This window comes from Heterocephalus glaber, unplaced genomic scaffold, assembly GCF_053883595.1.
Source record: "Heterocephalus glaber isolate CG9 unplaced genomic scaffold, H.glaber_assembly_v1.0 deba00001449, whole genome shotgun sequence".
NCBI lineage: Eukaryota > Metazoa > Chordata > Mammalia > Rodentia > Bathyergidae > Heterocephalus > Heterocephalus glaber.
Genome location: NW_028258300.1, coordinates 320,888 through 342,470, shown reverse-complemented (window position 1 = coordinate 342,470; position 21,583 = coordinate 320,888). Strand labels below are relative to the sequence as shown.

General features: G+C 45.1%; 1 protein-coding gene and 1 long non-coding RNA gene across 3 annotated transcripts; one reads left to right on the top strand and one right to left on the bottom strand.

Annotated features, from left to right (window-relative positions):
- Positions 1-298: 298 nt before the first annotated feature.
- On the bottom strand, positions 299-7,998 carry Dmrtb1 (DMRT like family B with proline rich C-terminal 1). 2 transcript variants are annotated; one of them, XM_004874678.4, is made up of 4 exons: positions 7,317-7,992; positions 5,337-5,530; positions 2,075-2,255; positions 299-1,051 (listed from the first exon to the last, which is right to left on the bottom strand). In XM_004874678.4, the coding sequence occupies exons 1-4, from the start codon at positions 7,795-7,797 to the stop codon at positions 987-989; spliced, it is 921 nt and encodes a 306-aa protein (XP_004874735.1). In that variant the 5' UTR covers positions 7,798-7,992; the 3' UTR covers positions 299-986. The 2 variants fall into 2 exon arrangements, with proteins under 2 accessions (XP_004874735.1, XP_021107738.1); XM_021252079.2 differs by lacking the exon at positions 2,075-2,255 and having other exon boundaries at positions 7,317-7,998.
- Positions 7,999-8,851: 853 nt separating this feature from the next.
- On the top strand, positions 8,852-21,267 carry LOC147827344 (uncharacterized). Its single transcript, XR_015452602.1, has 3 exons — positions 8,852-12,441; positions 12,961-13,117; positions 20,614-21,267. It is a non-coding gene; the product is annotated as an uncharacterized LOC147827344 (long non-coding RNA).
- The last annotated feature ends 316 nt before the right edge of the window (positions 21,268-21,583 follow it).

Genomic DNA, 21,583 nt, shown 5'->3' with positions numbered 1-21,583 from the left:
GGTTTTGTGAACCATGTTCCTCTGTAGGGACCATAAAAGTGGCTAGAGAAGGGAAACTAAAAGAAACCTTTACATTTTGTCTGTCTGTATCAGATTTCCTCAAAGAGTCTCCACTTCTTAAAACCATAATAGAGAAATCTAGCCTGGCCTGACCTTGACTTGATAACTAAGTCAAAGGGGAATGGGGAATGGGAAGGACTTGCCCATGTGACGAGCCCTGTACCAGGCTCTCCCAGCCTGACCTACACTCTTGCCTGACATAGCCTCCCATGCGGATTAAAGAGAGCACACCTTCTGCCAGGATTTCTGCTGCTTATTTTATTTCAACAGTCAAGTGTCCCCAGAGAAGAAACCCCTGATGTCACGGCTCATTTAATTCTCAGAAAACGGCATCAGTGCTCCCAGATATAAAAACATCAAATAATGAAACCTGAACAGATTTTTAAACCAAAAATGAGGCCTATCGTAGCTTAAACTTGGTGGAGAGCAGTAAAGTGGCTTCATTGGTCAGGTCGTCTTCCAGCAAAGGGGTGAGGGGCACAGCCAGGCAAAGGCAAGGACGCTGCAGAACCTGCTGTCAACACCCCAGGCCTGGCTGCTGCACCTGATAGCAGTGGTGCCTCAGAAGGCTGAAATAAATGGTACCTTCTGTCCTGAGTGGCACCTGAAGAGGTCAAAGGCTGCCCCTGAGTGTCTCTGCTGAACAGCACTCAGGACGGTTAAATTCATTTCCAATGTGAGCTCCACCAGCCCCACTCCTCAGAGCCCTGGCTTCCTCTTGCCATGTCCTCCCCCTCTGTCTCTACAGCCCCACGATTCGGGGTCAGAGACCTCAGAAACCACCCTCCTTCCTTCTGGCTCAAAATGGGAGTTAGCTCCCACCTTACACCTCTCAATATCCTTCCTCCTTGCACAACACTAAACACAGACGAGAAAATCCCTGCTGCCATCCCCGACATCCACAACTGGCCTGGAAGGCGGTGGGCTTAGTCAGACTGCTCCTGAGCTGAGGGTGGGTGGGGCTCACTAGGCACCTCCGAAGCCTGGTTGTCTGTAAAGGACAGAGAAGGCAGCTGGATTTAGAAAGAGAATGAGTTACCTATTTTCAGATGCAGATTTTCTACAAGGTTTTCTCACTCTTCCCAGCTTTGTGGAGAGTGAATTTTCCTTTAATTTGCTGAGCAAGGAGATTGGTAAATGTGCTACAGATTCAACTGCCAGCTCAGCTCCACTCCTCCCAAGCTGGTGGCAGTAAGCAAGGCTCCCCACAGCTGCACCTCAGCCTGCCCTTCTGTGAGATCTTCCTACCCTGGCAGCACTTGGCAGGTGAAACAATAAATGACAGCTAACTGCCACTAATGCCTTCGTGCCTTCAGGTTCTATTCCGTCTTCAGAATAACCTCAGGAGGAGGGACCCTCATAAGTCAAGCTGACTTCTGCAGATCCTGAGGCTGACACTGTGAGACTGAGAAGAAAGTCCTGCAAGCTTTTAAAGCCACAGGGCTCTCAAACTCTGAGGTATTCTCACATCCGGAAGCTCAGTGGAGCCCCCCTGCCCATAACCCTGTGAGGGGGCCATGCTACAAGTGAGAAGACCGAGGCTGGGAGTTCAGGTCTCCTGGCGCAGCAGTGGCAGAGCAGCTCAGGCAGGCTCTCAGGGTCTTGTTGGCGTCTCTCCAGAGCGCCTCCTGCTGCGGCTCCAGCTTCAGCTTCTGCTGTCCCTGCACAGAGGTCCTGCCCAGCCAAGAAGCCCTGTCTCTGGCTTGCACAACAGCATGCAGGTGGGTGTCCTCTGTACCCTGCCCACGGTGCCGATATGGTGGGGAACGAGCACTGGACTTGGAGCCACGCAGTCCCGCTCAAATCCTACCCTGCCGTTCACATCCAGAGGGACCTCTTGGGGGGCCTCAGTTTCCCTTGGATGCATGCTTATGGGGGCTGGGGGAGGGCGTGGGGAAGAGCTTAGCCCAGGGCCCAGTGCAGGCTAAGCCCGTGTCCCTGGTCCCTTCTCCCCATGCCCATTTCAGATGGCTCCCCCTCCGGAAGGCCATGCTGGCTCCCTGTGCTGTCTTACCCGTGCCCTCAGACTGGATGTTCAGTGAGAAAGTTGGGGATGGTGGAGGTGGTGGTGGCGGTGGAAGAAGGTGCAGCCCAGAGAGGAAGCCTGGTGGGAGGATCAGGGGCTGCTGCTGTGGCGGCAGCGGGGGCGGCGGTGTGTAGTAGTTTGGGTGGAGGTCTCCCACGGGTTCCGGTGCCTGCAGGCCCAAACAGCAGAGGCAGAGAGGGCGGAGGTTAGCCAGGCAGGCTGATGGAACACGCGCCTCACTCTCCAGCCCGGCACTCCCCACTGGGTGTTTAACATCTCTGTGGCCCACACATTCAGTGCAGAGCTCTTGGAGCAGGGTGCTCAGCAAACAGCCAAACTCCTGCAGGCACATTTGGATAAGCCTGGGACCCACCAGGGTACCACACTTGCATCCTGGCGACACAGGGGGTGGGTTCTCCTACTATCCTGGCTGGACTGATGGAATACAGGTGGGTGAGAGACCTACAGGGCCACTGCCACAGACCTGCTCAGGGGTAAAGGCAGAAGCGGGCCCCGGGCCTGTGACCTCACAGCCCACTCAGCTAACCACGGCTCATGCTAACCCTGCAGAGCCTCCTTGTCTGGCCCATGTAATAATTTTAACCCAAGTTTTAAGGTGGGAAGAGTACAACAAGCCAGGTGCGGCCCAGCTGTTCTGGGGTTAGGCAAGCGGGGTGACTCAGGCAGTCCTGCTGTGCCACTGCTGCCCTAAGTGGCAGCTAAGCCCACCACCCCACAGCACCCAGGCCTAGCAAGGGCATCTGCACAGCTCGGAGCTTCACCAGAAAGACAGTGGTGTGCGCAAAAATCTTAAGCCAGCATTTTCTAATTTCATTTGACCATAAGGAAGAGAAGAAAGTCCACTTTTAAGCACCTCCTATGTGCCAGACCCTGTGCTAGGCACACCCTACTCAACCTCTTCATGAGGCAGGTAACTCTGACTGCCTCTGACAGACCAAGAACCTGAGGGAGGTTTTGGGAGGTGGGGAGCCTTCCCCAGGATGAGTGGGCAGCACACAGCAGAGGTTGAGGTAGGAGACTGAGGCACTGCAAAGTGGCTGGGCGCCTGGTTGTGACCTGCCAGTCACGGAGACCTGTCAATCACGGCCTGCAGCAGACAGCCCAGATCTGATGTCAGAATGGGTGTGTAAAAGGCAGCTGCCACCGGCCTTGTGGCCACTGTCTGCTTTCTAGACACTTCTGTCTTCTTTGCACCCTACTTCTGCCTTTTTCCTCACTTTTACCATTAATAAATGTAAAATCTCCACGTTCTTCGGTTGTCTTGCCCAATTCTTTATACAGGACAAGAACACCTCAGCATCTGGTAACAAGGTGGAACTGAACTCTAGGTTTGTCCAACTCAGGCCTGTGCCCTCTAGTACAGAAGAGACCAGAAAAAGCACAGAAGCAGCAGGTGGGCAGGGATGGGGGAGGTTGTTCCTGGGAAGAGTCTAAAGCTTGCGTGCAGGGGACAGCAGGACATGGGTGAAAATAATTCACAGGCTCTTGGGTCTGAAACAGCTTCACAAATAAACATCTGATCCTCCCTCCAGACGTGAAGCGGGTAGGGGGATTATTAGTACTTTAATCCAAGCTGCTCAGCCAAGTCTCTCCCTGGATCACAGCTCCTGCCTGGGGCCTGTGGTGGCAGCTCGAACCAGATAAACCACCCAAGATCACACTCTGAACAGAGGCCGTCTGGCAGGCCTGTCAATCAGCGCCCTGCCCGACGCCAGGCCCTGGGCTTCTGTGTGAGCAGACGGTGTGGGCTCCACTTGGCCACAGCCCCTCTTTGTGTGGAGGCTGGAGATGCTCTGCTCTCCCTGGGCTGCAATGGGGTGGCCAAAGGCAGTGCTCACATATTTCAGGCTGAGCAGCCAATGGTGGCCAAGAGTCAAGAGCCAGGTTTGCTTCATTTCTCCATGAGGGGCATCCTTGGGGCAGCAGAAAGGACCTGGGCTCCAGATTTCAGACAACAGTGATCCAACCAACTGTATGATATGAGTCCCAGTCCCTCATTCACAGTCTTGTGGTCTTGGACAAAATTTTAACTTCTCTGAACCATTTTTTTGACTCTGCCATGGGGTAAAAACACCTACCTTGACAGTTCATAAGGGTCAATAGGAACCCTGGAAATTATCAAGACCAGTGGCTTTCAAAGCCTTTTTCTCTTTGAATCAATGGAAAATGGTGTATAAATTAAAAACATACAAAATCTAAACAAGAGCTGCTGCTGGGCTGAGCCCTCTGGTCTGACTGGACTGCACAGCTGACCCTATGGACCTGTTCCCACTCTGTGGTCAGTGACTTCCAATATGTAAATACCAAGCTTTTGTCTTTCTTTTTCACCCCCTACCAGAGTGAACAAGCCCCTCTCTCCTCACTTCTCTCTACCCTGGGAAAACATCTTAATAGATATCTATGGTTATGCTTTCATTCTGAGGGAAGAAGTAGAGGTAATGGTGGTCACCATTTCTATGAACTTGCTCTGTGTTTGAGTCTGCAGGTCCAGCTTCACAGGGCCTAAGTCAGGCCTAGTCACCCAGCCTGCTCCCACCCTGGAGTCCCAATGGCCTTAGAGGCTGCCAAAAGGAAGAGGACTTTTAACCATCCTAGCAGGGAGAGAGCTAGTAACCAAGGCCACAAACTTGGTCACTCCTGCCTCATACCCCACACAACAGGGGTGACCTTACCTTTGACACACCGGTGTTCAAAACTCCAGGCTTAAGGAAAGCACCAGTTAGTCATCTTATAAAAGGATTAAATTTCATTTATTCTTTCTACAAGTGTTTCCTAAGGTTAAGGTGACAAGTGCTTGGGGATGTTTACCATATTTTTCCTAACTCGGCGTAAATGTCACTTCTTCCTGAAAAACCTCTGCAGCCTCAAGCTATACCTATGAGCAGGAGACTTCTGTCTAGTCCTGACTGCATGAACTTTGTAGCTCCAGGAAACTGTTATTTCCTCTCTGGTGCTAGTAGAAGGCCTTTCTGGTATCTGCATCACAAAGTCAAGGGCAAAGGTCACTCCTGGAATCCCAGAGCCTTTTGCCCCCAGCTCTGAAAAGCACATGCCATGGACCAGGCTCAGGCATGCAGACCTGTCTACACGTGCACTCCCAGAGCCACACCACTAGTGGATGATAACTGGCTTCTCAGACCAAGGACCCACAAAGGCAGCAAGGGCAGCAGAGCACCTGGGCTCCAGAGGAATAGGAAGAACCTGTCAAGGAATGAGGGCTGGGACTCACCAAGACTCCTCCTTGGTAGCTGGCACAGGGGGCATGCCGGAAGCCCTTCTGCATGGCTGGGGATGCATCCTGGTAGCCCAGTGGGAACTGGTGGTAGGAGTACATGGTGGAGTAGCCAAGGTACAGCTTGGAAGGCTCTCTCTCCAGGTACTCAGCCCCCACCATGGAGGCCAAGTTAATGCTCAGAGGGTGCCCTAAAGGGAGAAAGCAATGAGGGAAGCATTAGAAACACAGCTGGGAAAAAGAGCAAGGGTAACAGTGTAATAAACACTTGTGTCCAACTACAAAATCTTATACTATGCTTTTGACCTCACTGGACTTTAATCTTTCAACCACTGCTTCTGCATCCATCTCAAGGCCTTTGTAGGTATAGAAGGCTTTTTTTCTAACTTTACTTTGGTTAATTCCTCAGTACAGACAACCCCTGATTTACCATGATTTAATAATTTTTCAACTTTATGATGGTACAAAAGCTGTATGCATTCAGTAGAAACCATACTTTGACTTTTGATCTTTTCTAGGGCTCATGATAAGCAGTAAGATACTTCCTTGAGATGCTGGGCAGTGGCCACAAGTCACAGCTGCTTGGGGCCAGGCCAGGGGAAATAACTGCTACTCTACAGTGGACTGTGTTGCTAAGCTAGGGTGTTCAGTAGGTTATGTGTAGTCAGTACATTTTTTACTCAGGATATTTCAATTTATATGGGGCTGATCATGAGAGTTAAGTCAAGGAGCATATGCACCCAGCTCTACCTTCAGACCACAACTAATTCATTAATTATTAGAGCTCTATACAATGATTTGTGTGATTCTTTGAGGCAAGGACTATGACTCTCTCATCCTGATTGCTTCATACCATTGGCAGGCACTGTAAGTGCTCAGTTTCTGTTGTTGAAAGACAGAATAAAAAAACATCTACATCCTTGGAAAGGTAGCCTTCTCCTAGAACTGTGGTTTCAGGTCTACCTGCCTCATTGGACAGCTAGTTCCTTGCTGGAACCTAGGCTTTCTTTGTAAGGCCCAGAAGGTAGAAATGGTCTTCAGAGAGAATCCAGACCAATTCCCTTAGCCTAAGATGGTGGAGACTGCCAATGAAAAAGGAACTTGTTCAAGTTTAAGGATGAGCAGCCTCCGACCCTCCTGCCTCAAACCTGTGCCTTTTCCACGTTGCCACAGGTAAAATACCAAGCAAATACATGCACCCAAAAGGAGTTGCTTTTTACAAAAGGCTCAAATCAACAGGTAATTTGAAATTGTACTTTAATACTGAAAGAGCACAACATAGGTAATAATGCCATTTGTTCACAAGCTCAGAAAACAGCAACATCTCAGAAGACCCAATAGTTCTCTTGTATGCAGTACAAAATCTGTTTTATGCCCACCTACACCCAGGAAAAGGGCAGAAAAATGTGCACAGGCACTGGCCAAAATGTAGCAAAGAGGAGGAGCCTCAAACTGGGGGGGGGGGGGGGTTCGCATGCGCAGTAAGAGACAACTGAATTCCTCCACAGGTAAATTCTACAGAGAAGCTTCTAGCCCAAGAAAATGGCAGGAAGTGTGCGCTGGCATAGGTCGTCAGACTCAAAGAAGGGAGGTCTTCCGGAAGGGCGGCAAGAGGTGCGCATGCGCAGTGGTATTGTTTTTTTTTTTTTTCCCCCAGGGAGCGCCCCCCCCCCGCCCCCCAAGCCTCCTAACGGGAGCCATTTGCAAAGTGTAAAGGCAAATACAGCTGCTAAATGTTAAACGCCCCCTGTATCACCCAGTCCTTTCCTCCCTTCCTTTTTCTTTTTTGTAAAAAGGCAGCCAAGTCCAATCCCTGTTCAGACAAAGGTTTCTCCAAGCAAGGTGACTGGAAGGCATTTACCCCTTCCTAAGCCGCCTCCCTCTAGCGCGGGCCTGGGCCGCCATCTCGGGAGTGTGAGACTGCAGGCCTGCAAAGAACCGATGGCGGAGCAAGGCCAAGTGGGGCCAGGGGCTTACCGAAGTCCACGAACAGCAGGCTGGAGGCGGGCCTCAGTGGCTCCGGGTGGCCAGGGCACAGCTTGCCAGCGGCCTCGGACCCGAGCTGGGGCGGCCTGCGGCTGGGCAGCCCTACCTGGCCCTGCCCGTGGTTGTCCAGGGAAGGCCAGAAGGCACTGGGCCCGGGGCTCTGGCCTCGCAGGGGCCTCACCGGGAAGCGGGAGGTCTCAGGCCCCGGCCGGGGCAATAGAGCTGGCGGGCGCAGGCCTGGCCCCGGGTTGGCAGCTGGCGGGGGTGCCTGCGCGTCCAGGACCGCTTCCTGCCCATCCTCGGCCGCCTGATTCACGAGCATCTTGTGCTTGGCCATGATCTTCTGGCGCTCGATGATGAGGTTGCACTTCTCGCAGTGGCACTGCTTCCAGCGACACTTGCCTGCATGGCCCTTGACCGGTACCACAAAGCCATGGTTCCGGCACCTAGAACACTTGGGAGCGCGCAGCATGGTGTCGGCCTGCTTGGCAAGGTCTTCTAAACTCAACCGCCACCTCTGCGAGCTGCAGGGAAAATGGAGAAGAATGTGTGGCGCCCCTTAAGTCCCTTGTGCTGGGGACATTAGATACACTTGTATCAAAGCAGTACTCAGTGCGTCCTAGCAGCTGCAGCAAGACCCTTACATTTTCCCTCCCCTTATTTGGTGGTGCAAAAGTTGGAGAGTTTCAGTGCCTGGAGTGATGAGGTGCAAGAGATTGCGCCGAATTCCATCAAAACAGAAGGCCATTGGATGCACACCATCTAGGTTTTCTGAAGTCTTAGCCATTTCAAAAATTTCTCTTTTGAAAGACAAGGTATTTTGTAAAGTAAAAAAAAAGAAGAAGAAGAAGAAAAAACAGAGTGATGCCGATTTAAAACTCCTGAGGATGCACTGCTCGGTTACCACTTCAGTAGAAAGGCATTGGAAAGCCTCCATTTTGCTCCTCTCTGAAGCTGCTGCTTCTGCTTTATTTCATTTCTCGCCCCTGTGGAGAAGGAGCCATTCATAGTGATGTTTCCAGAATGTTCTCAGATCATTTGTATTGTGATAGTTGCTCAGGGTGTGGCCTCACAGAAATTCTGATTTCTTGAGGCTTGTTGGTATGGGAATGCATTTCTAAAAGATGGCATACTGCTGTTGTTTATACCTTCCAAAGTAAAGAATATGTCCAATCCCCGTCCTGGTCCCCTTAGCCTCCCCTCGCCACCCCCACTGGGTATTGAACCCAGAACCTTTACCCTGAGACACATCTCCAACTTCTTTTTTTTTTTTTTTTTCCAGTACCGTGGATAGAATTCAGGACCTTGTGCTTGGGAGGTAGGCATGGCGCCACTGAGCTAAGTCCTGGGCCCACCAACCTCTTTGTTTTTGCTTTTTGAGAAAGGGTCTTGGCTATTAGTTCAGGCTGGCCTTGAACTCACTGTGTAGCTCAGGCTGGCATCGAACTCACAGCAGTCCTCCTGCCTCAGCTTCCAGAGTGCTGGGATTATAGGTGTGCACCATCCTGCCTGGCTTTTCCTTTTTTTTTTTTTTTTTTAAAGTAGTGAAGTTTTAAATTTATTAAAGGCAGGGAGAGAAGTATGCTCTGCAGAGCAAGTGTGGGCCAGTTAAAAGTAGGAAAAGAAGTACATTCTTCAGAGTGAGAGTGGGCCTCTGAAAAGAGCACAGTGGCACAGGCTTTTGTTTTAAAATAAATTTAGAATTAAATTTGGGATATACTGGTACTAGGGTGAATCATTTAGCTCTTATGGATATGATTTGCCCTGTAAAGCAACCCAAATCTAGGAAAAAGCTGCCACAAACTTTATAGTTTACTCAAGAACATTAAATTATTCATATTCTTTGTTGATAGAAATTTGTGACACACTGAAGTCTTTCTTATTATTTTAGTCCAAAAATGTAAGGAGGGCAGTAATTCCAGGGCTGAAAATCTTATCATAGGATGAGTCATATTTAAAGAGGTAGTTTTAGTACCTGACTAAAACAAACATGTTTTTCATTGCCCTTTGAAATCTCTTTTTCTGGTGATAGGAGAGTAGAAGTCCCATCCTGGGGTCCACCTTGATTTTCCCAAGTCTCTGATTGCAGTTCTACTTTGCATTTCTCTCCAGCGGTTTGGGAATAGGATATAGTGCCATTTTGAGGCCATTAGACCCGAGAGCTGAAAAGAGGTTCATAAGGTCTTTTTCTGCTTTTAATAAATATATTCCTCATCTTACCAGGAGGGCAAAAGTATGTTTCCTGAATTATTTGGCCCTTCAGGAATTTCACTCATAGCTCTGCATGCATTTCACGAGGTCTAAGTTTGTCTCTAGCTAATACCTTCCATGTTAATTTTATGTTTAAAAATGTGGACAGGTAAGCTCTTTTTCTGACTCCATTTAATTCACAATGTTTGGTTTTTCACTGACTTTGGCATTTGAAAATGCTATGTAGAAGCCGGGTCCAGGTTTATTTCTTTCAGGCTGAGGCAGGAGGATTGTGAGTTTGAGGCCAGCCTTTGCAACAGCAAGATCCCTGGGGTGGGGGTGGGGTACTTAAAAGTCACAGTGCTATCAAAAAATCTGGGGCATAAGCTGTATTGAAAAAATGGTACTACAAACTGCAAGGTCATTTTTCTGCATTATCAAATTTAAATTTGATTATCAAGTAACATCTGATCCTAAGCCATAAAAAAGAAAACTACTCATTTACATTTCAAGCTTGACTCCCCAAGTGCTCTTCATTTTCTCATTAGTGATTTAAAGGAAAATCCTATTCAAAAATCAAGCTATTTGAGTTAACATAGTTTAGCCTTATTAAATACGAAATGTTTCCATATTCACTTTATAGCTTTAGGGGCAAAATATACCCAAGGTGATAAGAATTTGCATAGTGCTTTAAGAACATTAATAAACAACCACATATCTTTTAAATCAGTACACACATTGTAAGATCCAGAAACCTTGGGGGTTATACAGTAAACACATCTAAGAAGAAGAAGAAAAAAGATTAGTTTATTTCTCTCTTCCCCTCAAAGTCTCAGTTTGTGTAGGTAAATTTCAGTAGAGCTTTATTTTACTCTTGGAAATTCAGCCAAATTGATAGTTTTGTCTTATTTAGGTTGATGGCTGACTACTTCTTAGGCTGCTAATCTTGAAAAGAAATATATTTACTGTGTATTTCTTTAAATTGTTTTTTTTTTTTTAAAGTCGCATAAAATAAAAGGAAACTGGAAGTGAAAAACTGGAAGTGGGAGCTATAAGTACACAATGGACTACTTTCCTCCCCACACCTAAACCTTAGGACATTTATGTTTAAGAAAGTCAGCATCGAAGGGATTTAGCTCAGTGGTTTCACTGCCTGCCACGAAAGCAGAAAGACCCGAGTTTGACCCCCAGTACCAAAAAAAGAAAGAAAGTCAGCATCAACAAAAGCAAAGTAATAAAGTAATATGCTACACTTTCTGAGGAATCACCCATTTGACTAACTGATCACAAAGGGGCTGCTTAGGATGTCTGACACCCGACTTTAGACATGGCCCCTTTTCTCTCCAAGTTTCCTAATGCCTCTTCTCTTTGGTTAATGATTGTTATTGGTACTGTTTAATTCATGTTCATTGTAAAGAGCCTTGGATTATGTGGCACATGGGGGTGTCATTTGTAATCATTAAATATTGCAGGTACTAGATTGTTTCCTTATTGGTAGCACACAAGGGTAAGGAAGGCCTTTCTTTCCTATAGCATCTTTCCCCCAGCAGCTATAACCTAGATATCTACTCTCTTCCCTTTCTTCAGGTTCTCTCTAGTGAGCAATGAAAACTTTATGGAAGATTTCCTGGAGGGGAGGAGTTATACATCCCGTAGCAGATGCTTTAAAATCCTGCCCTAGCATTTCTCTGTCCCAAGATCTTCCCTTCTAAGCTGCAGCCCGGGTAGTGTGGTCTGACCTGCCACCTCCGGACCCAGCCTCTCTAGTTCCCGCTCCTTTCTAAGTATTTTGCCAGCCTCTTTAGTAAGGGCTGTGGCTGTCTTGTTTTCCTCTAAGTCTAGCACAAAATAGACAGTCAACACTTTGGAATGCAGAATGAATCCTTCCTCCCTCTCCTGCCAGTATCAAAGTTTTACTCTCCCTAACTGATGTAGGAAATCAGCTTGGCTTCAGCACTTTCCCCAAACATCATGCAAGCCCTTAGTAAAGCAGAAAGCCCACAGTGATTGGGTTTACTCCTCTGACAAGAAGAACGAGGGGATCGATTTTGATTCTTTGAGCTCAGTGCCTACCCTTGATGGATAACAGTAGTAATAATAATAGCTAACACTGACTACATATGTCTACCAGGAATTTGGAAGTTCTTCACGTGTATTAATTCATAAAATCCGCACAATGGTTCTACAAGGTAGGTATTGTTATTACCACCCCTGATTTTAGATGTGAAGATCTTGAGGCCTAGAAAAGTTGACAACTCAAGGTTTCAGAGCCCTTACGTGGCAGAGCCATGATTCAAAACCAAGAAATCAATCCTCAAAGTCCATATTCTTAACCATATATTTACTAAGCCAAATATTGCTTCTCAACAAAACAGTGCTCTCCCAAGAAAGTTTTGGTGATGAATACATTTATTTTTTCTTTTTCTGTTGTACTGGAGATTGAACCCAGGGCCCTCACCCTGTGCTATATCCTCAGCCCCTCCCTTTTATTTTTGAGCTAAATTGTTAAGTTAACCAGGGTCAAACTTGAGATCCTCCTGCCTCAACCTCACAGAGTCCTGGAATTACAGGGATGCTATAAATGTCTTTCTTGTTATATATTTCCTTACAGTTGGGACAAAAGGGGGTGAAAATGCTAGCAAACCAGGGAAATTTCCTAGGATGCCCTGCTTTGCTGTTTTCTTCTACTCAAGGCTATTTATTGAGTGCCAAATATGTGGTAAGTGTGAAGCACACAGAAATTTAAAAAAAAAAAACAGTATCCTTGTTTTTTTAGGCCTACTTTCTGCCTGGAAAACTAGAAAATAAAGTAATTCCAGTGGGATGAAAGTTGGGATGATGGTACCAGTTCCAAGTCCAGGCTGCTCACCAATCAAAAGCCAATACTCAGGCTGGGGATTTAGCTCAGTGGTTCTGCCACCTGCCTGTAAGTACAAGGTCCTGAGTTCGATCCCTGGTAAAAAAAAAGCCAATACTCAGGAGACAAAGTTGGTGGGAAGGAAATGAGTGGTACTGTAGGGCTAGCCCTGAGAAGCTGGAGAAGCTCTCGTCCTTCAAGCTTCATCTTGGGGAACTCAGGTACACCAAGGGGCTCTTCCAGGGAGGGAAGGGAGTGCAGTGAGCAGGAAGGCTACGTACTGAGCAAGGACTCTGTCATCCAGGTGTGTGTCTCCTTCTTTATTCACCTCTGGGCTAACATCTAAGAGGGCCTCAACCTCTTGGGTCTGGTTCCTCTATTTCTTTGATGTATGTCCACAAATTAAACTTCACTGCAATTTGCATGCTTTGTGGTAATTGATGCACAGAATTAAAAATAAGGAGTGGCATTACACACTGTGGCAGTATCTGAGGGCCACTCAATGTTCTGACTTCTCTAAACCTAAGGAAAGGTTATTTAGTGGTTAGCATCTTACTCACTTAAGTGTAGCTTCTCTTTGGAGTTTAGAATGCTGGACCAAGGGAGAGGATGTAACCTTACAAAAGACAACTCAGAAAGGAGTGGCCACACCTAGAGACCCTGGATGCTAGAAGAGCCCACGTGGAACCCTAACCTGGCTTGAGAAACCAAGGAAGACTTCCCTGGGCAAGCAGATGCTCAAGAAGTGAGTAGAAACCAGCTGGGTCTCAAGTAGAAGAGGTGTGCCCTTGCATGTTTGGGGACCTGGAGTGCAGCTGAGGTACGGGGAGGTGGGCAGGCTGGTGAGAGTGAGGTGAGAGGTAAACAGTGGCCAGGGTGTGGAAGGAGCCCTTGGTGGAAAGTGTGGGAGCCATGATCTAAGACTGAGGAGAGGGGACACTTCTGGGTGGGTGTGCCATGGCTCCCAGCACAGAGGCGGGCTCTGGGTCAGCGTGCCACAGCTACCAGCCCAGAGGATACTTCCAGGTCAGCATGCCAAAGGCTCCCAGTCCAGAGGACACTTCCAGGTCGGCATGCCACAGCTCTCAGCCAGGAGGAGGATTCCAGGTAGGCGTGCCATGGCTCCCAGCTTAGAGGATGCTTCTGGGTAGGTGTGCTGTGGCTCCCAGCCCAGAGGACACTTCCAGGTTGGCGCACCATGGCTCCTAGCCAGGAGGAGGATTCTGGGTAGGCGTGCTGTGGCTCCCAGCACAGAAGAGCCCTCTGGGTCGGCGTGCCACAGCTACCAGCCCAGAGGACACTTCTGGGTTGGCGTGCCATGGCTCCCAGCCCAGAGGAGGCCTCCGGGTCAGCGTGCCACAGCTACTAGCCCAGAGGACACTTCTGGGTCAGCGTGCCATGGCTCCCAGCCTAGAGGACACTTCCGGCTCGGTGTGCCACAGCTCCCAGCCAGGAGGAGGATTCTGGGTAGGCATGCCATGGCTCCCAGCTTAGAGGATGCTCCCAGGTAGGTTTGCTGTGGTTCCCAGTACAGAGGAGGTGAGCTGCAGGCTCCAGGAACACCGCCCCCTGCCCCCCCGCCCCAGTCAAAATGAGAAGACAGGTAAACAAGCCTCAGGAGAAACAGACTTCCAGATCACCTACAGGAACTCCAAAGGGAAACAAGATGGAACACTCTGATACTCAACCTCATGGACTGCCTGAACTAGAAATGAAAGAGGATCTGGAAAAAATGAAATCAGAAATAATTTCTCACATAGCAGCAAAGATTTTGCCCATAGTGTAAGACATGATTAATAAATCTAGAGAGGATACAGATTAAAAAAAAATAGAGGAGCTGAGGAACATGATAGGATCCCAACACAGGAAACAAATTGAATCCATAAAACAGATGCAAACAGATTTCCAGGAGATTAAAAACTCCATTGAAAGTCTATGTAACAGAATGAGCCAATATGAAGATAGAATTTCAGATATAGAAGATAAGATTGCAATTAGTCTCCAGGAAAAGGAAAATTGCTGTAAAATTGTCAGGGACCATGAGAAATCAATCCAGCAGCTGCTAGATGATGCAAAGAAAAATAACATAAGACTGATTAGAGTCAATGAAGAAACAGGAGAGAATGCAGATGATATAAAAAAACTGTTCACAGAAGTGATGGCAGAAAACTTCCCAAGCAGGGGAAAAGAATTTCACATACAGATAAGCGAGGCATATAGGACTCCAACTAGCCTTGATCAAAAAAAATCTACACATAGGCATATAATTGGTAAGATTCCAGAAACCCAACAGAAGAACAAAATTCTACAAGTAGTTAGAGAAAAGAAACAAATCACATACAAAGGAAAGCCCATCATAATCACAGCAGACTTTTCAGTGCAAACCCTGAAGGCAAGGGGCCGGGGATTTGGCTCAGTGGTTTCGCCGCTTGCTGCGCAAATGCAAGGACCTGAGTTCAATCCCTGGTACCAAAAAAACCCCAAAAACCCTGAAGGCAAGAAGAGCTTGGAGTGATGTGTTTCATGCCCTAAAGGAAACCAACTTCCAACCCAGATTGATGTATCCTGCAAAACTATCTTTCAAAATTGATGGTGAAATAAGGTACTTTCATGTCAAAGAGCACCTTAGGAACTTCATGAATACCAAACCAGCACTCCAAAAAATTTTAGACAATATCCTAGGAAAAGACAACAAGGATCACAACCCCAGGAAGCCCAGCAGAATGAATCCACCAGGCATGACAAGAAATTAAAAGCAAAGGGGGAGGATCAAACAAAAAGAAAAAGTCATGGCAATGATAACTCAATATGTATCAGTTATAACCATCAATGTTAGTGGTCTCAACTCACCAATCAAAAGAAATAGACTGGCAGAATGGGTCAAGAAGCAAGACCCAACAATATGCTGCATACAAGAAACACACTTAATTCAAAAAGAAACTCACAGACAAAGTTAAAGGGTGGAAAACAATACTCCATGCAATGGGAACTTAAAAAATAGCAGGAGCAGCTATCTGCTTTGCAGATCAAGTAGATTTCAAACCCACACTGATTAAGAGAGACAAAGAAGGACACTACATCCTTGTAAAGGGAACAATCCAAGAGGAAGAGATGACAATCATAAATATCTATGCAACAAACACTAGTGCTCCCAGCTATATAAAACAAATACTAATGGACATGAAAAACCATATAAGCACTAATACAATAGTAGTGGGGGACCTCAGTACCCCACTGTCACAAATAGATAGATCAACTAGACAAAAATCAACCAATGAAATACTGGAACTCAATCAAACTCTTGAACATATGAACTTAACAGATGTTTACAGAGTGTTTCACCCCACAAAATCAGAATACACATTCTTTTCCACTGCACAGGGGTCATTCTCCAAAGTAGACCACATACTAGCTCATAGAACATATTTAGGTAAGTGAAAAGGAATTGAAGTTATCCCCTGTATATTATCAGACCACAGTGCGATGAAATTGGAGAATAACAGCAAAAGAAACTGCAAAAACTTCATAAACACATGGAAATTGAACAACACACTTCTGAATAACCAATGGGTCACAGAGGAAATTCAAGAAGAAATCAGACAGTTCCTTCAAATAAATGAGAATGGCAATACAACATATCGGAATCTATGGGGCACAATGAAAGCTGTCTTAAGAGGGAAATTCATTGCAGTGAACACTCATATTAGGAAAACAGAGCAAACCCAATTAAACAACCTGATGCTGAACCTCAAGCTTCTAGAAAGAGAAGAGCAGGACAAACCCAAACCTCATACAAAGGAGGAAATTATAAAGATCAGAGGAGAAATCAATGCAATGGAGACTAAGAAAACAATACAAAAAATCAATGAAGCCGAGAGTTGGTTCTTCGAAAGAATCAACAAAATTGACAAACCCTTAGCCAACCTTGTCAGAAAAAGGAAAGAAAAGGCCCAAATCCATGCAATTAGGAATGGAAAGGGTGAAATTACAACAGACCCAGCAGAAATCCAGAGAATCATCAATACCTACTTCAAGACTATACTATATGCCAATAAGATGGAGAACACAGAAGAAATGGACAGATTCCTAGACACATATGAATTACCAAAGTTGAATGAAGAAGACCTAAAAATTCTAACCAACCCAATATCAATCAATGAAATTGAAAACGTAATTAAAAACTTACCAACCAAGAAAAGCCCAGGTCCTGATGTCTTCACTGCTGAATTCTACAAGACATTTAGAGAGGAACTACTGCCACTACTGTTTAAACTCTTCAACGAAATTGAAAGGGAAACGATACTCCTGAAATCATTCCTGAAAGCAGGCATCACCTTGATCCCCAAAGCAGAGAAAGACCCAACTGAAAAAGAGAACTATAGGCCAATCTCACTAATGTACATAGATGCAAAAATCCTTAATAAGATACTGGGAAACAGGATGCAGAAGATCATCAAGAAGATCATACACCCTGACCAAGTGGAATTCATCCCAGGGATGCAGGGATGGTTCAACACAGGCAAATCAATCAGTGTAATACACTATATCAATAGAGCTAAGGACAAAAACCATATGATCATCTCAATAGATGCAGAAAAAGCATTTGACAAAATCCCAACATGCATTTATGATAAAAACCCTACAAAAAGTCAGAACAGACGGTCTCTACCTCAAACTGATAGAAGCCATCTATGAAAAACCAACAGCCAGTATCATACTAAATGGTCAAAAACTGAAATTCTTCACACTCAAATCAGGAATAAGACAAGGATGTTCACTATCACCACTCCTGTGCAATACAGTTTTGGAAACATTAGCCATGGCAATTAGACAAGAGAAAGAAATAAAAGGAATAAAGATAGGAAATGAAGTCAAATTGTCATTATTTGCAGGTGACATGATACTCTATATAGAAGACCCCAAGAACTCCACCAAAAGTCTTCTAGACTTAATAACCAAATTCAGTAAAGTAGCTGGATATAAGGTCAACACACAAAAATCAATACCTTTCCTCTACATAAACAACAGACTCACTGAGAGAGATATAGGGCAAATGAGTCCTTTCACAACAGCACCCAAAAAACTGAAATACCTAGAGATCAACCTAACAAAAGAAATCAAAGACCTCTTCTCCGAAAACTATAGCACTTTGAAAAGAGATATTGAAGGGGATATCAGAAAATGGAAAGACATCCCTTGCTCCTGAGTAGGAAGGATCAACATAGTGAAAATGGCTATACTTCCAAAATTGCTATATAGATTTAATGCAATCCCTATTGAAATCCCAGCAGCATACTTCATAGACCTGGAGAAAACAATCCAAAATTTCATTTGGAACAAGAAGAGACCCAGAATAGCAAATGCAATTCTAGGTAACAGAGACATGGCAGGGGGTATTACAACCCCCCAACTTGAAACTATACTACAAAGCTACTGTGATAAAAACAGCATGGTACTGGCAAAGAAACAGACCTGAAGACCAGTGGAACAGATTAGAAGATGCAGAAACAATGCCAGACACACTCAGCCACCTCATCTTTGACAAAGGAGCTAAACACCCTCGGTGGAGGAAAGACAGTCTCTTTAATAAATGGTGCTGGAGAAATTGGGTTTCAACTTTCCAAAGACTAAAAGTAGACCTATATCTCTTGCCATGCACTAAACTAAAATTGAAATGGGTTAAAGATCTAAATATAAAAACAGAAACGCTGAACCGGCTGGAACAGAGGTTAGATAGAACTCTTGAAGACATTGGTGTAGGAAAAGACTTTATGAACAAAACCTCAGTTGCCTATGAACTGGCTCAAACAATCAAGAAGTGGGATCTCTTTTTAGTAAAAAGCTTCTGCACAGCAAGAGAAACCACCGGCAGTTTGAAGAGACATCCCACAATTTGGGAAAAAATTTTCACCAGCGGTCCTTCAGACAAAGGTCTACTATCTCGAATCTATAAAGAACTTAAAAAAATCAGGCCTCCCAAATTTAAAGACCCAACCCAAAAATGGGCATCTGAAATGAACAGACATTTCTTACACAAAGAAGTACACATGGCAAATAAACATATGAAAAAATGTTCAACATCACTGGTCATTTGAAAGATGCAAATGAAAACAACACTGAGATTCCACCTCACTCCAGAAAGAATGGCTGCTTTCACGAAATCAACGAATAACAAATGCTGGCGGGACTGTGGGGAAAGAGGAACACTGCTCCACTCGTGGTGGAAGTGTAGATGGTGCAAGCACTGTGGAAATCAGTATGGAGCTACCTCAAAGAACTAGGACTGGAAGTCCCATTTGACCCAGCTATTTCCTTGCTAGGTATCTTCCCCAAAGAATTAAAAGAATCATACCACAGTGATATATGTGCACCCATGTTCACAGCAGCACAATTTGTAATAGTCAAAACTTGGAAACAGCCCAAATGCCCATCAACTGGAGACTGAATCAAGAAAATGTGGTTTTTTTAATAAAATGGAGTACTACTCAGCCATCAAAAATTAGAAATTAGAGACATTTATTGCTAAATGGATGCACATTGAGGCGATACTCTTAAGTGAAATAAATAGGACACACATGTGTAAATACCGAATAGATTCTCTAGTGTGAGAAACAAAGTGTAAATAAGGACTAAAAGGTATAATAGATAATGTGAAATAGGAAGAAAAGGGGCAAAGGGGAAGGGGAAGTGCAAAGGGTAGGGGAAAGGAAAGAAGGGAATGGAATTAATAGGAGAAAATGAAAAAATGGAAACAAAGTGTTTGTAAATAGGGAGGGATGGAGGGGTTGAAGGGAGGGCAGGGGAAGGGGAAAAAATAAGAACCAAGAGAGTATGTAAAGGTGCATATCTCCAATGATGAATGTCATTATGTTGTACACCTAAAATGTACCAATAAAAGGATGAAAAGAAAAGACTGCGGAGAGGAAATGATAGGGCTCCAGCCAACTACAACCATGTCCAAACTGCAACCTTGGTTACTCTTTCAGAAAGCAAGACAGTGAGTAATTAGGATGCCCACACGTGCTGCAAAATTAAAATGGAGTTAGTTAAATGGGGCTTCCTTGGGGTGATTACTCCAGGTGGGGCCCATATTCCCAAAGCCACTTGGTGCTAGGCAGGAGTTTCCCCCTCCTTCCTGAGCCTGGAATGCGTTCAGATGCTTGATTCATCTGACCTCTCCTTAAGTCTTAAAGAGGTGAGATACAAAGCAGGGATGGAAGACAAAGGAATGAGAGAAAAGAACAAGGTGCAATCAAACAGACCAAAAGCTACTGCAGAAGTTGTGTAGCTAAAGATCCTGTAGAGTTTCCATAAGCAACCTGTAGAGGTTGCAGAAGGTACCCCATCCTGCAGGGGCAGTGTGCTTAACTGCAGCTAAGTGAGATCCAACAGCACTGTTTTTGTTTTGTTTTTATTTGCTAATTTGATGAAAAGTTATTTACATACACATACGTTTTCATAGCATGTCTAGCTGGTTGCCTGCATTTTTATAGTGCTATCAAACTCTTAAGAATTTTCAAGAATCTTTTTCTGAAGAGAGGCACATGTCCCTGTAAATACATATGGACCCTTGACTTAGAACTCAATTCATTCACAAGGGCTGGTTATAACTCAAGTTGGTTGTAAGTCAAGACTATATTTCCCATAAGAAATAATGGAAATACTCATAATCCATTCTGAGCCTCCCATAACACCCCTTAATTAATGTTTTCATAATAAAAAGGGTTGTATAATGAGCATAATTTATCAGAAGCTCCTATAATTGTCCTAGCGTATTCACCAGAAAGTTATAAAATGTGCCTAGTTTACCAGAAACAACAATTTCATTCTGTATTCACCATTCAAGTTGAGATCTTTGGCTTGGAGGAAGGGAAGAAGAAATGGAAGGTGGTTATTATTTGGAAGGAGACTCCTCTTCCATAAGAACATCAGGAATGGGGCTCTCTGGTGCCCTTTCTTTCCTCGGGAGAGTCTGTAACCCACTAGGACCTGCTTCTGGCTCACTAGGTCTCAACCTTTTCAGAACTAAAAACTGGTTTAAGGTCTGTTTCTCTCTTTAACACTGCTCTGTAGTATGACAGGACATTGTCATTAAGCAAATGAATGCAACGATTGGCTTTTTCTCTGGCTGGATGGGTCTTCCTACAAATGTTTGTTGCTCTGTCCATTTTTTCAAGATTTCCTTTATTTCACAAGATGAACTTTGCAGCACTGATTGTTGATACTCCCTCTCCTCTTCAGAAAGCTTCTCAGTTGCCATTCTCTGTTGCTCAGCCAGAAGTTGCTGAAGTTCCTCTGTAGACACTTCCTCTGACAGTTCCTCCACCGGTTCCTCGACATCACCACTGTCTACCTGCAAGCCTGTGGACTCTGCTGTAGTGACAGTGTCATCAACCACAGGGTCAACTGAAGGCTCAGGCTCCTCTACACAGCCTTCAAAGTCTCTCTCCTGTATAATTTTAGGCCACACTTTCTTCCAGGCAGATCTCAGTGTTCTTAGAGAGACATTGGCCCAGGATTTCTCAACCCTACACAGGAAAGACCGGCATTCAGGTTGTAACTCAAGACTTTGATCGTAAGTTAAAACAAAATTCTAGGGCTAGGGATGTAGATCAGTGGTGCAGCACCTGCCTGGCAAGTGTGAGGCACTGAGTTTGATTTCGGGTACCAAGAAAAAAATTTTTTTCCATCATAACCCAAGTTGTTTGTATGTGAGGCCAGTCATAACTCAAGGGTCCACTGTACTGCATTATCACCTTTAATATGTCTATCATTTACTAAAATGCAAATTGGGTTTAATATGACAGGCTTAGATTGAGTGCCTGTTATTTACTACAGCACTGCTCTCTGGTAAAACAGTCAAAAGGGGAAAAGAGCAAAGACAATTAAATTCAACCTTCTTTTTCTGTGTATGTTCCTTGTTTACTTAGAATAGAAAATTCCTGTTTAATAAGTAAATAAATAAATATATAACTAGCTCAGCATGTTTTTTTCTGAATTCTGCTTTGAGGAGAATGGCAAGCAAATATCAGTTTTAATCACTCAGGAGTCCTTTTAATTTTATGTCACAAAATCAGTATATATTCAGTCCACATTGTACCAGAAAACAGATGGCAAGAAATACAGTACCACTCTAAAGACAGACAAGCAAACTGGTAAGAACCTGACAGTTATTAACTGTAACTTAGCTAAGTCACTTAACTTCTTTGAG

What these genes read in the sequence shown, in the direction of transcription:
- Dmrtb1 (XM_004874678.4), bottom strand. Translation starts at nt 7,797, where the DNA reads ATGCTGCGCGCTCCCAAGTGTTCTAGGTGCCGGAACCATGGCTTTGTG. An exon ending in CCTGCTGTTCGTGGACTTCG is followed by an intron (nt 5,531 to 7,316) that starts GTAAGCCCCTGG and finishes TTCTCCCTTTAG; the next exon opens with GGCACCCTCTGAGCATTAAC. An exon ending in GCTACCAAGGAGGAGTCTTG is followed by an intron (nt 2,256 to 5,336) that starts GTGAGTCCCAGC and finishes TTGGGCCTGCAG; the next exon opens with GCACCGGAACCCGTGGGAGA.